Genomic DNA, 18,359 nt, shown 5'->3' with positions numbered 1-18,359 from the left:
AAAAAATTGAGGTAGATTTAAGTAAATACGGTAATATGTCTGAGAAGCAGAAAATAAAGAAGTGTCCGCGGTTTATTTTGAGCAAACACGTTGCAGCTCAACGTTTGGGGTATCGTCTGAATGATGCGGACAGGACAGAGATCCAACGGAAGCGACCAGCAGAAACCGACCTATCAAGTCACACGAGTTGCAATCAGTCGTCCTCATTACACGACAGAGCAAGCAGTGCAGGATTACTGCTATGTGAGGAGACGTTGAAGTTCCGTGTTATGAACGATTGGACATATTAGTTAACTCACGAGCGCACTCCATGTATGGGCAGCGCTGATCGGCTTCCTTGCGGTCACTGTGACGGCACACCACCTCTACAGGTGAACAGTGATGCTAATATGCTATTCACTCCCAAACTTGGCATGACCGTGAAAACAAAATTCCTTTTAACTATATATAGTTTAAAGCTGCACTGTCAACCAACTGTGAAAATTTTGTATTTCATAAAAAGATAGAATACTGACAGAGTGAGAATATCACTAAAATTCCTACCCAGTCAAGAGATCTAATGAGACAGTATGGAGTACTTTGTCTCTGTATATTTCCTACGCCTGACACTTTTAGACACTGGGCAGAGCCTTCTAGAAGCGTTTATCCAAATGCTGCACAAACGCGCATGCTGAAGAGCCAGGAACTGAAGAAGACTCACCGGAAGTAGATGGCAGCCTCTGCAAGGGACAGGTTCGGGTAAGTAGAACTCTCCTTTGCCTGACCCACCCTACCCTGAAGTAATGGGGGTCTTTGCAAATTCTGCAAAGATGGAGACAGTACTGCTTTAAGAACATAAAAGGACTAGGTTAGAAGCCCATTGCTACATACTCAACCAATTCCATCAACTGGATAAAATGGTGACTGTGCCGTATCAAATAGGCTCCTTGTCCGCTATTTTAGTGACGGATCAGTTCCTTCAATACATATTCTAAAGTACGTCTTGTCTTTACTTATCGTGTTAAAACCACGAGGCGCGTTCATAAACTGCAGAACAGTGCAATGGGAAGCGCAGTAACATCTCAAAAGCCCAGTTTGTGACACAGAAAAATGTAGAAATCAGACAAGATACAGATAAATTTGTTTTTAATAAAGGAGTTAATTTTCTTTCAATCCTATATAAAACAAGAGCAGTTAAAAACTTCATTTTTTTTTTTTTTGAAAGTAAAATATTTACATATAAACAGGTAACTGTGCAAAATGTACAATGAGAAACAAAAGATGGAATTACAAGCTGGGCATTGAGGCGACAAAGTGATGTAACAGCTCAGGAGAATACTGATTAGAATTCAGTCTACAAGGCAGAGATTGCGGTAATAGCGGGGCTGCACACAAAGCCAGACTATATACACTCAGAAAAGTATTACCAATCGACAATTGAATACAGCAACCTTTCAAAATATAAAGAACCAAATAGTAGATTTTTTTTCGTAATAAAAAAATAGATACAAAGAAAGGAGCTTTGCTCGGGTGACAGATAAAGTTTGTCGCCAAAGCTTGCATACGGTTCTTAGCAAAATAATTATGGTTTTTACATATTAATTTGTGGTACATGGGATCATTTGTGTTGGGAGACAGTCTTTCCCCGCTATAATGTGCCATTACATTATCTACAGTCATTTCCAAAATGCAACTACAAGCAGGTTGAGATTTGCCCCACTCGATTTGCAGAACAGATCATAGGTCATGATGAAGCTAAAATATTAGTTTTATTTTTAAATAGAAACTTAACCCTTTCTGTACAAGTGACTTACTGCTTTATTCCTTTTTGCTTGCAGTCTCTGGTATAAAGAGGGTGAAGCAATTCAGGTGGATTTAAAGAATAAAAAAAAAATTACAATTAAAACATACAAAAAAAAAAAAAGTACACACACACACAAAAAAATAAAATATATATATATTTATATATATATATATGGGAAAAAAACAGTGCAAGTAAAATATATATGTAGGGTCATATACACTATTCCCCGGTTTCATTTGCCCACGCGGTACATCTCTACAAATAAACGTAGAAGAAGCATTGCATTGGTTTTATTTAAAAAAATTCTGTAGAGATAAAAACAATTATCCAATCTTTTTTTGGAAAATGAGATTAAAATTGAGGTTAAAGTGGATTAAAAAAAAAAAAAAATACACTGAAATAGAGCAGATGTAGCGTGTTTTGCTCACAGTTAAACGTGAAATTAGTAAAATCCAGCGGCGAGGGGGTTTCTGAGATGCAGCACCCAATAGATGGGTTAAAAATCAATAAATACAAGAAAATAAAATAAAAATAAAAGTGGGCTTAGCCGTCTGCAACACTGAACTGGCGCAAAAAACAAGAAACCCTTTACTGGCTTGGCAGGGATGGCGTTATGCGGCTGAGAGACATCATTTACGGGGTTTCAAACTGTAAAAGTGTGTAGGGGAAACGAAAACCCATGAAATCTAAACAGGACATAGCACGGGGTGGCTAAAATGGCGCTAGCTGTGATGAATAATCCGTATATGGCTTGGTTTGCAGAAGGCATCACTTCCAAAATCGTCGGTGTAACTGTCCATTCCTCGCCGTCTGTTTGCATGTTGCGGATCTTGCTGATGTGATGGATCAGAGGGTGTGTGATTGGGGCGTAAAACCATTAATGGCTCAAGAAAAAAAAAAGTGGGGGATTATTTGCAATAATATCAAATTGTCCTGGGAAGGGGTAAGGGTGTCGCCTTTGCAAAAACAACAAAAAAATACCTTGCTCTTTTCCATTTTTGTTGAGTTTTTTGTGGTTTTAGGTTCATATTTTCACTTAAGGAATGCTTTGTATAGCAATAGTGAATGGCTAGTCTCTCGTTCGTTTTCCAAACAAAATATGAGGTCCCTGAGATTCACCCGCGTTATCCTTTGTCGTGTAAACTGACGGTTACTTCCTCCTCCCGAGCTGCTCGCCGTCGCCGTACTTGTGCTGGATGACTGGGGAAGAAAAAGAAAAAAGTCAGTAGGTATCTCCTGTCTTCTGTCGCTGTAAATCACGGAGATCTAGCCATTATAACCGGCATTCTTTCAATAAAACACTAAAAATATAAACTAAACTGTGAATTATGGCGAACCAACTATGGAACTGAACATTTTAAATTAAAACACAAAAAAATTGACAAATTCTCAGATTCCGCTATTTTGGCCTGAAATTTCCTGGTCAATTCTCTGCCAATACCAGTTTAGTGAATAGACCATTTAAGGTTTCAGATGTGTCAGTGTTTGTCACTAATAACAGCGCTGTTTGCACTACGATACCTGCCAAGTCTCATTACTACGAAGGTTAATAAAACTCTATTTGGGAACTATGGACTGACACCAAAGGTTTGTTTGGAGTAGAGAGCGGTGTGGCTCATTCAGACCACGTATGAACAAGGACGACACGCAGCTAAATACAGTCTTTCCTTAACAGTATAAACCTTCCCTGCCCCATTGTTACAAACCACTACCAGAGAGGAGGACAGTATTTGTACACTAGGGTAGGTCAATGGTTAAATCTCCCAAAGAGAAAAGTTTGATTCTTTATTTCTACCAGATCAATCTACAAACAGATTTCCTTCCTAGTGTCCGTGAGATGGTTGAATGCCCTAAACCACGTCCGCTCCTTATTTTTGCTAAGAGCATGAAAAAAAATATTCAAGAAAAGCTTTTCTCTGCTACTCGAGCTCAGTGGAGTGTGAAGTATTATAAGATCAGAAGGCACTGCGTTATCGCTGTCAGTGTAATGCTTCGCTGGGGTTGGCTAGACAGACCATAGAATGCTTTAGTGTGAATCGCAAACATCATTAAAGCATCTGCAACATCTGGCTGGGGGTTCTGCTGCCCATTTATGCGGTTTAATCACAATAAGGAGATAGAGGAGACGTGCCCGGCTGGCACAAGCATGTGCGGCTGTTCTGTACTTTTCACAGTAGAAAACCTGCTCATTATTTGGCCATTCAGGTCCTGAGTTAGCTTCCTGCACTATCACAACAGCTGTCTAACAAGCCTCTAGTGTGTGCCACGTCTAATTACTCACAATACTGACGGGCAGTCCCACCAGACAGCATTATGTACGGATCCGTAAATTACAGAGCTTTTACTTAAAAAGCAGCAATGCCCTAAGATTTTACAAATCCCTTATTTTTACTCTAATCTGCAAATATAGAGTATGGCACCAGGCAGCGTCTTTACTAAAGGGGCAGCAGACCTCTTAAAAGCCGTGACCATGGAGCAACTTATTAAAGCAATAGCCCTGCTTCTAATCAGCAACTCTCACACCATTTTATCAAAAGGGGAATCTATCTTTAAACTTTTGCTGTCTTCCTACTGCCTGAGTTCTCAACATCACCAAATTCTCTCCTCTTTCCACAATCACCCCCCTTCTCTCACTTATTATAATCCAACACTTCTCTTCCCCCAACCACTTACGCCTGCCCTCCTACCCACATCCGGTCCTTACATGTGCCCTTCTCCCTTATCCAATATTAGCACTTGTTGCCTATCCAGCCCCTTACGTCTGCCTACTGCCCCCATCCAGCCATTTATGACTATCCTTCTCCCCCAATCCGGCCCCTTATGCCTGCCCTTATCCCCAACTGTCCCCCGCCCTTGCCCCCCATCCAGCCCCTACACTGGCCCTCTAATAAGCCTTTCCTTCTTTCTTTTAAAGCTCGTTCCCACTGCCTGTACAAGCCCTGCATATTGCATGTTAATTTGGCAAACATTCTCCATTTACACGGAATTATGGAATACAAACCTCTGACCCTGAACCGGGCCCCGGAGACTCTACTTTCCTCTTCTTTCGAGGGCCAATAGCTGCTAACGCTGTTAGATTTGCATCTCTCTGCCTCATCTGTGCCAGTTCCTGTTGCTGCATCTATGGGGAACAAAGAGTTTACAATCTGGATATTCTCTCTGTGACCAATCAGTCCATTTCCCGAGTTCTCATGCATTTCGTACCTCCTTTGCTTTCTGTTTCAGCCGTAACTGTTCCGGATCTTCCTGCCTTGATCGAGACTGTTAAGGAAAAAGAAAGAAATGAGAAGACATCCACGGATTGTATATTGTATCATTTACGGTCCCTGCCTACCCTAGTAGATAGCATTTTACAGAACGGATGAAGGATGAGACAAGTATAAAAAATTCACGTATTGTATTTTGTAAAAACAATGGATTCCAGGCTCCGCCAGAAGCATGAGTACCTTAGCTGCCCGCATGAGAATTTCTCTTTCCTGCTCGTCTTTCCTCTGCTTCTCTATGTGGTCAAGCTGCTCGAAGAATTTGAGCTGTGTTCGAACATCAGTGGACTGTTCATAGCGATCATCCTCCTACAGAAACATGGCCGTGAAAAGGCCAGAGCATTAAACAAACAATATATATCTGGCTCTATGTTATTAGAATAAAGTTACTAAATACATTAAGAAGACTAGACGTGAATATATGACAGATCCCTTTTAAATATTAGACCTTCAGAAGCTTATGACTGCAATCATGACACTGTGCTAGCCACCAGTCCCTTTCCTCCACTTACAACCCCCCCTCTCCCCGCACCCCCCCCAAACAGTCCTACATTAGCACAAAGTATCACCTTATGTGAGATATTTTTCTGCTGAGCCGTTTCTGAGATTTTTTCCACTATGTTTTGTAGTCGCTGTTGTGTGGCGTGGGAAACGTAGCCAACCACATCTGGATTGATTTCTGTAATCCCGTGCTTTTTACCTGTAGGAAGAGATGTCGGTTAAAATACAGAGAGGGAAAAAATAATCCGCCGATCTGTCGGACAGGAGGAATCGGTAGGATCGTTAGTCCACAGAGTTAAACCAAAAGATCCAGCAATGAGGGGCCACAAATTGAGCTTACATAACAATTTAGGCTGAAAAGGAGACTCAAACCAAAACGCTCAGGCAACCACCTGCTGCAACAGATCCAAAGGTAGGTACGTAGCAAATCTGACAGAATTCGGATAGATTTACTTCTAAACATGGAGTGTTCTGGTTTTATTTTAGATGTAGGCACCAAAGCATGCATGGCTATCACCGCAATCTGACGGCAACATTTCTCATAGAAAACTATTTCCACTTTGAATGAGAGCTCAAAGCAAGTGGGGGGCTATAAACATGCTCACACAGGGACATGCTGGTAAAGCCTAAAGCATTTCAGCAAGCGGAGTGTTCCTTTAATAGATTAACTCCAGAACACTAGCAGTCTAAAAGGTAAAATAGAAACATGGATTGTGTCAGGATTACAGAGGAAGCCCAGAGTGGGGGGTCTGAGCATAACACCACCATCAGCATCTGTTATGCATGGCGACAGAAGAAACATCTTCCCATCGGCAGGGTGTGAGCGTTGGGAAAGGGGACAGTAGCTCCGCCCACTACAAACGTCTTGTCCGTAAGATAAAGGCAGCCGTTTACTTTGTCTTCTGATACCTTATCACAGGGTTAAAATACTAATAAAAAGAGTCTTTGATTTCTATCTTCATAAAAAAAAAAAAAACTAAATTGTGACTGTGGCCCCTGGTGGCAGTTAGAGGTGGTAAGGCCGCAGCCACGTTATATTTATCTATGAATTAAAAGCCCTGTGAAACAATGCAACGGTGAGCGCAGAATCGGGCGCATTGCTCTTCGCAAGCAAGCTTATATACAGACGCTCTCTCTTACATCGCAATAAGGAACACAGGACAATCTGAACAATCTGGAATGCGCTTGAAAATTAAGATCTATACAGGTTCATATAAGAAAAACTTTTACACAAGGCCATTACAATCCCAATTCTTTCTACTTCGATTTCATTGGCAAACGCTATACGTCTCAATCGATCTACAATGGGAAATGTCAGGAACCTACTGCATCATAGTAGATATTTATCACATTTTGCATTATCAAAATACAGCCGGTGAATCTGAAAAGAACACCTACCGATTTCAAGTATCCTTCGCTGCAGTAATGACGGAAGTAGGAACGTCTCATCTTTACAAGAACGCGTTAACGTTCCCACTAGCTCAGAGTTTGTTGCCAATATCCGTGCACTTTCCTCCGACAGGTTAACGCCCGCCATGGACGCTACATCATTTATATCATCATCATCTCTGAATGGACAGGAAATTATTATTATTTATTTATTTTTTAAATGTTTAAAAATAGATCACCCATAAAAATGCATTAACAGACTCTAAAAAAACACAAACACTGCATTCAGTAAAGATCCCACTTGGATCTACGGAGCATGTATGGAATCTACACATACTGCTATAGAAACTCATGGGAGAGCTGTACGTTTCAGTGCGTGTGGTCGATATGCAAGTGATAAGTATTTCTTATTAATATGGAAACTAAATGCATATGGCATAACGCAGACCAGCATCAAATAACCGGAGCCTTCAGAGACCCTGACAGGAGGTGTAGTGCCCGCTGTGTTTCTCCTTCAGAGACCCTGACAGGAGGTGTAGTGCCCGCTGTGTTTCTCCCTCAGAGACCCTGACAGGAGTTGTAGTGCCCGCTGTGTTTCTCCCTCAGAGACCCTGACAGGAGGTGTAGTGCCCGCTGTGTTTCTCCCTCAGAGACCCTGACAGGAGTTGTAGTGCCCGCTGTGTTTCTCCCTCAGAGACCCTGACAGGAGGTGTAGTGCCCGCTGTGTTTCTCCCTCAGAGACCCTGACAGGAGGTGCAGTGCCCGCTGTGTTTCTCCTTCAGAGACCCCAACAGGAGGTGTAGTGCCCGCTGTGTTTCTCTCTCTCTCAGAGACCCTGACAGGAGGTGTAGTGCCCGCTGTGTTTCTCCCTCAGAGACCCTGACAGGAGGTGTAGTGCCCGCTGTGTTTCTCCCTCAGAGACCCTGACAGGAGGTGCAGTGCCCGCTGTGTTTCTCCTTCAGAGACCCCAACAGGAGGTGTAGTGCCCGCTGTGTTTCTCTCTCTCTCTCAGAGACCCTGACAGGAGGTGTAGTGCCCGCTGTGTTTCTCCCTCAGAGACCCTGACAGGAGTTGTAGTGCCCGCTGTGTTTCTCCCTCAGAGACCCTGACAGGAGGTGTAGTGCCCGCTGTGTTTCTCCCTCAGAGACCCTGACAGGAGTTGTAGTGCCCGCTGTGTTTCTCCCTCAGAGACCCTGACAGGAGGTGTAGTGCCCGCTGTGTTTCTCCCTCAGAGACCCTGACAGGAGGTGCAGTGCCCGCTGTGTTTCTCCTTCAGAGACCCCAACAGGAGGTGTAGTGCCCGCTGTGTTTCTCTCTCTCTCAGAGACCCTGACAGGAGGTGTAGTGCCCGCTGTGTTTCTCCCTCAGAGACCCTGACAGGAGGTGTAGTGCCCACGGTGTTTCTCTCTATCAGAGACCCTGACAGGAGGTGTAGTGCCCACTGTGTTTCTCTCTCCCTCAGAGACCCTGACAGGAGGTGTAGTGCCCACGGTGTTTCTCTCTATCAGAGACCCTGACAGGAGGTGTAGTGCCCACTGTGTTTCTCTCTCTCTCAGAGACCCTGACAGGAGGTGTAGTGCCCGCTGTGTTTCTCCCTCAGAGACCCTGACAGGAGGTGCAGTGCCCGCTGTGTTTCTCCTTCAGAGATCCTGACAGGAGGTGTAGTGCCCGCAGTGTTTCTCTCTCTCAGAGACCCTGACGGGAGGTGTAGTGCCCGCGGTGTTTCTCTCTCTCTCAGAGACCCTGCCAGGAGGTGTAGTGCCCGCTGTGTTTCTCCCTCAGAGACCCTGACGGGAGGTGTAGTGCCCACTGTGTTTCTCTCTCTCAGAGACCCTGACGGGAGGTGTAGTGCCCACTGTGTTTCTCCTTCAGAGATCCTGACAGGAGGTGTAGTGCCCGCAGTGTTTCTCTCTCTCAGAGACCCTGACGGGAGGTGTAGTGCCCACTGTGTTTCTCTCTCTCAGAGACCCTGACGGGAGGTGTAGTGCCCGCTGTGTTTCTCTCTCAGAGACCCTGACGGGAGGTGTAGTGCCCACTGTGTTTCTCTCTCTCAGAGACCCTGACGGGAGGTGTAGTGCCCACTGTGTTTCTCTCTCTCAGAGACCCTGACGGGAGGTGTAGTGCCCGCGGTGTTTCTCTCTCTCTCAGAGACCCTGACAGGAGGTGTAGTGCCCGCTGTGTTTCTCTCTCAGAGACCCTGACGGGAGGTGTAGTGCCCACTGTGTTTCTCTCTCTCAGAGACCCTGACGGGAGGTGTAGTGCCCGCTGTGTTTCTCTCTCAGAGACCCTGACAGGAGGTGTAGTGCTCGGGGTATTTCTCCCTCAGAGATCCTGACAGGAGGTGTAGTGCACTCAGCATCTCACCTGAACGATCCTCCACCTGGCTCTTTTAATTTATTTTTCTGAGCGGCAGCAATCTGCGTGGTTATCGTGGACATTGTTTTGGTGCCCGGTAGCACAGTTGGTTTGACAACTGGAACTGTAAAGAAATTAAAATCATACATTAATTTAAAAAAAGGACAGAAAGCAAGGAAACGCATAATCTGTATCAAACGCATCTATAAAACACAGCACTGCAAAGTGGTTGTTTAAGACAGTTTCACCGGGATATATATAAAGATATATCTATCTATCAGATAAATATCAACGTTTCGACCCTTCAGGGTCTTTATCAAGATCATCTTGATAAAGACCCTGAAAGGTCGAAACGTTAATGTATAGTTGATGAATACTTATTGAAATACACTTTTGGAAAATCCAAGCGACTGCTCCTGTTTGACTTTGTTTATTTATCTGCTTGGAGGTACCCAGGTAATATTGTTTTGATTTACATTTTTTGGGGTTGAGTGCCAGAGTCTGGAGATATATATATATATATATATATATATATATATATATATATATATATATATATATATATACACACACACACACACACACACACACACAGTCCAGGCCATAAATTTCTGCCCCGGTCTATGGTAAGTGCTATTATTGAGAAGTGGAAACGTCCAGGAGCAACAACAGCCCAGCCAGGAAGTGCGAGACCACACAGGCTCCCAGAGTGGGGGCGCGGAGTGCGAGACCACGCAGGCTACCAGAGTGAGAGCGTGGAGTGGGAGACCACACAGGCTCCCAGAGTGGGGGCGGACTGCGAGAATACCTAGGCTCCCAGAATGGGGGCGAGGAGTGCGAGACCACACAGGCTCGCGGACTGCGAGACCACGCAGGCTCCCAGAGTGGGGGCGCGGAGTGCGAGACCACGCAGGCTCGCGGAGTTTGAGACGACGCAGGCTCCCAGAGTGGGGGCGCAGAGTGCGAGACCACTCAGGCTCCCAGAGTGAGAGCGTGGAGTGGGAGACCACACAGGCTCCCAGAGTGGGGGCGTGGACTGCGAGAATACCTAGGCTCCCAGAATGGGGGCGAGGAGTGCGAGACCACACAGGCTCGCGGAGTGCGAGACCACGCAGGCTCCCAGAGTGAGGGCGCGGAGTGCGAGACCACGCAGGCTCCCAGAGTGGGGGCGCGGACTGCGAGACCACGCAGGCTTCCAGAGTGAGGGCGAGGAGTGCGAGACCAGGCACGCTCCCAGAGGTGTAGTGCAGAGTGCGAGACCACGCAGGCTCCCAGAGTGAGGGCGCGGAGTGCAAGACCACCTAGGCTCCAAGAGTGAGGGCGCGGAGTGCAAGACCACCTAGGCTCCCAGAGTGGGGGCGCGGAATGCGAGACCACGCAGGCTCCCAGAGTGGGGGCGCGGAATGCGAGACCACGCAGGCTCCCAGAGTGCGAGACCACGCAGGCTCCCAGAGTGGGGGCGCGGAGTGCGAGACAACGCAGGCTCCAAGAGTGGGGGCACGGAGTGCGAGACCACGCAGGCTCCAAGAGTGGGGGCGCAGAGTGCGAGACCACGCAGGCTCCAAGAGTGGGGGCGCAGAGTGCGAGACCACCCAGGCTCCCAGAGTGGGGGCGCGGAGTGCGAGACTACGCAGGCGCCCAGAGTGGGGGCGCGGAGTGCGAGACCACGCAGGCTCCCAGAGTGGGGAGGCGGAGTGCGAGACTACGCAGGCGCCCAGAGTGGGGGCGCGGAGTGCAAGACCACGCAGGCTCCCAGAGTGGGGGCGCGGAGTGCGAGACCACGCAAGCTCCCAGAGTGGGGGCAAGGAGTGGTAGACCACGCAGGCACCTAGAGTGAGGGCACGGAGTGCGAGGGCACAGAGTGCGAGACCACACAGGCACCCAGAGTGAGGGCACAGAGTGGTAGACAATGCAGCCTCCCAGAGTGGGGGCAAGGAGTGGTAGACCACGCATGTTTGCAAAGTCGGGCACGGAGTGCTGAAACTCATGAAAGTCGTTTGATGTTTCACTACAGAGCTCCAAACTGCCTCTGGAAACAACATCAGCACAAGAACTGCATTGAGAGCTTCATGAAATATGACCACATGACCGAGGGGCTGTATACAAGCCTCACATCAATGATGGAACGCACACCACCACTCGACTCTGGAGCTTGGCAAACGCGTTTGCTGGAATGATGAATCGTGTATCATTATCTGGCAGTCTGATAGAAGGATCTGGGTGTGGAGGATGCCGGGAGAAACCTACCTAGGGGAATCCATGGTGCCTGCTGTCAGGTGGAGGAGGGATAATTGTCTGGGACTGTTTTTCAGGGTTTGGGCTGAGGATACAAAGACATTTTAGAGACCTGAGAGCGTCTAACTTTGCGGTAACAGTTTGGGGAAGGCAGTGTCCTGTTCCAGCCTGACTGAACCCCACTGCACAAAGCAAGGTCCATTAAGACTTGTTTGGAAGGAAATCGAGAAGCCGGCACAGAGTCCTGACCTCAACACACTAAACACCTCTGACTGCAAACTAGACCTTCTCGTTCAACATAACTGCCAGTCCACAAGTGCTCTATCACACACATTAATACAGACACACAGAAATACAATACGATATTTCATCCAGCTAGTTCTCATCTCCCCTGTGTATTCCTAGCTATAAAAATAACAGGTTCGTATTCGCTGCTGGTAATACAGAATCTCCATAGTTTTCATTATTATTTTTACAAAGTAACAATGACTGCCTCTACACCTAAAACGAGACGTACCAATTACACAGACATACACTCCATTTTAGTTAGGTAACAAACACTGGGAATATTGTTTCTGGAAGGGGATTTTCATGTCTATTTAACACCATTTCAGCTAAGTGCAGCTACTCGTTTGCATGCTGATATTTCAGTCAGTATTTGACAGGTTCCACATTTTGCGTTGGCTCAGTATGTGGCAGGATATGGCACATTGGCACAGGTGGGCAAACTTTGGATGGAGAGCATTTCAAAATAAACCACACATTTTGCAGCCTGCACACGGAGGACACATACTCACCCGTTTGCATTGGATTTATTTGGATCTGCTGTGGTGTCAGCATTAACCGATTCTGAGGCTGTCTAAGTGCTACCATAGGTGTCTGTGTCAATGTGACTTGTGGAGGACGTACCACGGCACCTGCTTTGTGCGCTTGCTGGATAACCTTGGATGAAGGAAATAAACAGTTATTAAACAGTGGACTCAGGGAGCAGTAACCTCACCTAACCCTATCTTAATGTACATTTACTGCGCTGTATCCCGCAAAGTATTCGTGTCTATCTTTGTAGTGGAATACTTGTAGGTCACCTATCGAAGCAGAGCTTAAATGAGACAACGTGACATAGCACCTACAGCACAGACACTGGTCACAGGCAGACACTACCATCGAAACTGGCAAATATGACCATGGAAACTACAGAGCCTTATTCACTAAGCTGAATAGTGTGGAAAACTGAAAAGTTTAGAACAAAATAACAGACAAAGGATGAAACTTTGCTATTTATCCATTAGAGCTACATAGCCAGGACATTTACAGTCTCCTCTCCAATTGTGCACATTCAAAGTTTTGTAAAAAATAACGAAATATTCCCCTTGCATATCACAGTTTTTATATGGTTAAACTGTTTAGATTTGCCAGGATTGGATTCCCCGGGATATGAGAAATCCCGTTGCATTTAAGAACAAAAGAAATGGAGGTCTTCATATCGTAATTTCTAATTTGTAATAAAGAACCCATTTGTGCAGCGTCAGTCCCTCGTACTACACCCCAGATACCCAGGTGTGGGCAATGTACCAGTGGTGTAGGCTGTCCTGGCTTGGTCTGTGCAGGGTGAGTGAGGCTGATGACGGGCTGCTGTAATGTATTGGTGACGGTGGCAGTGGTCTTCCCGGCCGTGCGCTGAACCGAACTGCTCAGCATGACTGCGGTAAGTGCTGTGGTGGCCTGTGAGGCAGGCTGCTGCTGCTGACTCTGCTGGATGAAGGCTGCCGAATCAGGCGTCAGCTGGCGCAAGGCTGGAAGGCTTCGCTGAAAAGACGAAGAACAACAATTAAAGGTGACAAATAACTTCACTGCCAGCAGAATGTGTGAAGTGTGAGACAGAAAACATGGTTTTATTGGCTGCAAAGCGGCATTTAGATCTTACCTTCAGAAAAGGCACAAGGTAGGGTTGAGGTGAAGAATTCAGTTCTCTGTATAATCTGCTGGTGAAATCCTCAGCTTCGATTTTTCCATCCTGTAAATATAAAATAATAACTGCCAATTAGGCCACTTTGCCTTCCTCCTACCAACTGCTCTGTATAGTTTTCAATTACCCACACGAATGGCGGGCAAGGGAAGAGATAAAAGCACACCCTGGTCAGTTCCAGCTGAGCATCAGTTTAACTAAAGCAGACCAAACTAATCAAAAAGTCCATCAAGAAAAACAAGGTCTGTCTTTAGATCTCCCTGGCTTTTTACAGACCCCAGTCAAAGTCTAAATTACACGCATTAACTAGAGGCCCTTCTTAAACATCATCCCCTTCTCCTGCCTACCTGCAGCACGCACACAGTAACATAAAGTAATTATATATAACCTTACCACCCCCCCCAACTCTAGGAAAGGTGTATCAGGTACAGTCTTCTTACCAGCAGATTTTGGACGAGTTCTTTCACATTAGCCGCCGTTTCGGAGGACTGTTTACCCGATGAAGCCAGCTTGATTAGCGTAGATAAAAAATTCTTGCATTTCTTCACATTTTCCATAGTTTCCTACACAAAAAAAATAGATAACGATAAATTGGGTGCCAATTGGTTACATTACTTTCCAGCTGTTTGAGATTTCACTCAATCGCCTACTCATTCCCTTTACATGCTATCAGTTAATGCAATTACACTATTAATTTTTGTCTGCCATCACCTCCAAGTTCCCGCCACTACCTCTTGTCTAATCTCCCTATTTAAACCTTTCTATCTAATTAAATACTCTGTCTAAAGAGTACCAGCGGCTAGATCTCCGCTCACGGGTGAGGCCTGTTTAACCTTTTGCATACGTCTGTGTATAATATATTGTATTCTCCTTTCCCCAATTGTACACCGTTGTGGAATATGTTTGCGCTTTAGAAATGCCAATAATAATATTATAGAATGAAACCAACAGAAGTTCACTCTACAAAACTACTATCACCTTTTAAAGAGGGACGGTCACACCACATTAGCACAACCAAATAACTATCTAAAAGTTAAAAAACAAATTCTATCGTTATATGTAAGTTACATACCTTGATAGACAAAGCGTAAACTGGATAATGCTTGTGATGTTGTATGCACACATGCGCCATACATACATCACAAAAGTTAACCATTTTACATTACTTTAAAGGGACACTCCAGGCTCCCACACACGTTAGATGCACTGTGTAGGTTAGGTTACAGTTAGTTATACTGGGTGGGTTTATATTATTAAAGGGACACTCCAGGCTCCCACACACGTTAGATGCACTGTGTAGGTTAGCTTACAGTTAGTTATACTGGGTGGGTTTATATTATTAAAGGGACACTCCAGACTCCCACACATGTTAGGTGCACTGTGTAGGTTAGCTTACAGTTAGTTATACTGGGTGGGTTTATATTATTAAAGGGACACTCCAGACTCCCACACATGTTAGGTGCACTGTGTAGGTTAGCTTACAGTTAGTTATACTGGGTGGGTTTATATTATTAAAGGGACACTCCAGCTTCCCACACACGTTAGATGCACTGTGTAGGTTAGGTTACAGTTAGTTATACTGGGTGGGTTTATATTATTAAAGGGACACTCCAGACTCCCACACATGTTAGGTGCACTGTGTAGGTTAGCTTACAGTTAGTTATACTGGGTGGGTTTATATTATTAAAGGGACACTCCAGCTTCCCACACACGTTAGATGCACTGTGTAGGTTAGGTTACAGTTAGTTATATTATTAAAGGGACACTCCAGGCTCTCACACATGTTAGATGCTCTGTGTAGATTACGTTACAGTAGGTTATAGGCTTGCAAATATATGTTAGGTGTATAGTTTCCGGTTTGGTGAGCCTTTCAGAGATGGTCTGATGGGGTAAAGCAATATAACTGAAATGGTTAACGGAGTGGAGACACTCACCGTGGTAGCGGCGGCCGGGGTAGCAGTTCCTTGTACTGGTCTCTGAGCTGCTCCTGTCTGTACAGCAGTTGCCGTACCCAATGTGGTGGTTTGTGCTGTGCTACCAAGCACAATCTGGTTCTGTGAAGGGGAGACAGTGGCATGAGGATTATAAACAGGCATTGCCACATCTTTACCACAGAACGAGCGCTACGCGTAAACTAGAGCGGTCTCTGTATTCAGTCATTAACCAAGCACTTCTACACTGGGTGGAGAATATTAAACTCTAAAAGGCAGACTATACCGTCCTTATGAATACTAAATGGGTCTGCATACCCAAGCAATAAAGGGGTTCCGCAACAACGATACCAGCGACGCAGTGTGTTACCAGTGTGAAAGCAGCAGGGGCCAAGTCAGTCATTATGGTGTTTCTACTGACAACTTCCTCTGTTCAAGAAGGAACATCTTTTTATTTTGCATGAAATCTGCACACCTTCCTTATGTTATTCTAGTTTAAATTTGGGAGAAGGGAAGTTTTCATTGGCCTTTCCTGAGCAGGAGGAGAATATAGGAAACGAGAGAAACGGACAATTGCTTTCCTAAGCAGCAGGTACATCCCAACATCTGCCTTCACGGGATGGAAACACGTTCTATCACATACAGGAAAAACATCTGGCTGCTATTTGAGAAAACAAGATTTATTGAGTTATAGATTTCCTGTGGCTTGTGTCAAAGCTCAATTCCTTGCAATAAGAATGAGCTTCCAGTCATTACCCAGAGATGCCCCACGTTTGGTTGTGGCACTTCCACATAGAGGCCACTTGGTGGCAGGCAAACTCCATATAGGGATTAGTACAGGTAGAGTACTGAACAAAAAAGCGGTCACTAAACAACTCATTTCATTATACACCGAGGCACTTCACTCATTTACTTTAGTAGAAACAGGCCATAAAGCAAAGCAGCAGAGGGGTTTAGGGTGCACAGGTTTCTACCCTTGTCAATGAAGATGGACTCTGCACTGGAGGAGGAGGTGGTGAGGTGGATAGGATAACCTCCGCAGTTTCCATAGGGGCAGAAGATGGACTTGGCACTGGAGGAGGAGGTGGTGAGGTGGATAAGATAACCTCCGCAGTTTCCATAGGGGCAGAAGATGGACTTGGCACTGGAGGAGGAGGTGGTGAGGTGGATAAGATAACCTCCGCAGTTTCCATAGGGGCAGAAGATGGACTTGGCACTGGAGGAGGAGGTGGTGAGGTGGATAAGATAACCTCCGCAGTTTCCATAGGGGCAGAAGATGGACTTGGCACTGGAGGAGAAGTAGATAAGATAACCTCCGCAGTTTCCATAGGGGCAGAAGATGGACTCGGCACTGGAGGAGGAGGTGGTGAGGTAGATAGGATAACCTCCTCACTTTCTATAGGGGCAGAAGATGGACTCTGCACTGGAGGAGGAGGCGGTGAGGTGGATAGGATAACCTCCGCAGTTTCCATAGGGGCAGACGTTGGACTCGGTACTGGAGGAGGAGTAGATAAGATAACCTCCGCAGTTTCCATAGGGGCAGAAGATGGACTCGGCACTGGAGGAGTAGATAAGATAACCTCCGCAGTTTCCATAGGGGCAGAAGATGGACTCGGCACTGGAGGAGTAGATAAGATAACCTCCGCAGTTTCCATGGGGGCAGAAGATGGACTCGGCACTGGAGGAGGAGGTTGTGAGGTAGATAAGATAACCTCCGCAGTTTCCATAGGGGCAGAAGATGGACTCGGCACTGGAGGAGGAGGTGGTGAGGTAGATATGATAACCTCCGCAGTTTCCATAGGGGCAGAAGATGGACTTGGCACTGGAGGAGGAGGTTGTGAGGTAGATATGATAACTTCCGCAGTTTCCATAGGGGCAGAAGATGGACTCGGCACTGGAGGAGGAGGTTGTGAGGTAGATAAGATAACCTCCGCAGTTTCCAAAGGGGCAGAAGATTGACTCGGCACTGGAGGAGGAGGTTGTGAGGTAGATAGGATAACCTCCGCAGTTTCCATAGGGGCAGAAGATAGACTCGGCACTGGAGGAGTAGATAAGATAACCTCCGCAGTTTCCATAGGGGCAGAAGATGGACTCGGCACTGGAGGAGTAGATAATCTCTGCAGTTTCTGTATCAGTTCAAACTACTCTAGCATGACGCTCACACAGCGGTTAGAAGCAGCACAGACTCAGAGATATGGTTCAGCTAACTGTCGAGTAAGATTATGTGACTGCTGCAACTTCTACAAGAATTATTGGACACAAAATTGACTAAATAATCCAAACTCTAAAAGCTCAGGAATGGGGGTTAATAACTGGTAAACGCACATTTATGACTACTTGTAATATGTGAACAATGGGATATCTCCTGCTACATGACATCATCATCATCATCATCATCATCTTGCACCTTCATTCTGTCAGATCCCACAGAAAGGTCACTTACCTGAACAACAGGGGGCCGCTGTAGTGTGGTGGTTTGCTGCACGGTGGTGGGTGTCTGAGATACTTGCTTGATGATGGTGGTGGGGGTTACCTGTCGTGCCAACAAAGGGGCTCCAGGAGACTAAAAAAACAAACAAGGTAAATGGTGAATGACGTGATAAGATGCAGCCAAGCCAGCCACCAAAACAGGTAACCTGAAATGACCAGCATAAAACCAGCTGGAATGGAGTCTTGTTGTAAGGTGACAACACCTTGTGCTGAAACAAAGACAAGAATATTATTCAGTGCAGCCAACTGACCGCATCCACCAGTTTCTTAAAGCATAAAAATGCAGCAAACTTTAAAGGACCACTCTAGGCACCCAGACCACTTCAGCTTAATGAAGTGGTCTGGGTGCCAGGTCCAGCTAGGGTTAACCCATTTTTTTTATAAACATAGCAGTTTCAGAGAAACTGCTATGTTTATTAATGGGTTAAGCCTTCCCCCTAATCTTC

At 45.8% G+C, this 18,359-nt stretch overlaps 1 protein-coding gene across 1 annotated transcript in view; it reads right to left on the bottom strand.

Moving 5' to 3' along the window:
- Window positions 1–1,108: 1,108 nt before the first annotated feature.
- The window catches only part of TAF4 (TATA-box binding protein associated factor 4), a 33,662-nt gene continuing 16,411 nt past the window's right edge, over window positions 1,109–18,359 (bottom strand). Inside the window, exons 4-16 of the mRNA XM_063459610.1 lie at window positions 17,867–17,986; window positions 15,427–15,546; window positions 13,933–14,055; window positions 13,451–13,540; window positions 13,099–13,332; window positions 12,324–12,468; window positions 9,301–9,415; window positions 6,946–7,115; window positions 5,616–5,746; window positions 5,230–5,355; window positions 4,988–5,044; window positions 4,785–4,904; window positions 1,109–2,983 (exon numbers count right to left, since the gene is read on the bottom strand). Of these exons, the coding sequence (XP_063315680.1) occupies window positions 2,816–2,983; window positions 4,785–4,904; window positions 4,988–5,044; window positions 5,230–5,355; window positions 5,616–5,746; window positions 6,946–7,115; window positions 9,301–9,415; window positions 12,324–12,468; window positions 13,099–13,332; window positions 13,451–13,540; window positions 13,933–14,055; window positions 15,427–15,546; window positions 17,867–17,986 (1,719 nt within the window). The 3' untranslated portion in view covers window positions 1,109–2,815. The remainder of the gene's footprint in view (window positions 2,984–4,784; window positions 4,905–4,987; window positions 5,045–5,229; window positions 5,356–5,615; window positions 5,747–6,945; window positions 7,116–9,300; window positions 9,416–12,323; window positions 12,469–13,098; window positions 13,333–13,450; window positions 13,541–13,932; window positions 14,056–15,426; window positions 15,547–17,866; window positions 17,987–18,359) is intronic.

This window comes from Pelobates fuscus, chromosome 6 (assembly GCF_036172605.1).
Source record: "Pelobates fuscus isolate aPelFus1 chromosome 6, aPelFus1.pri, whole genome shotgun sequence".
Classification (NCBI taxonomy): domain Eukaryota; kingdom Metazoa; phylum Chordata; class Amphibia; order Anura; family Pelobatidae; genus Pelobates; species Pelobates fuscus.
This window is presented reverse-complemented; position numbering and strand designations above follow the sequence as displayed.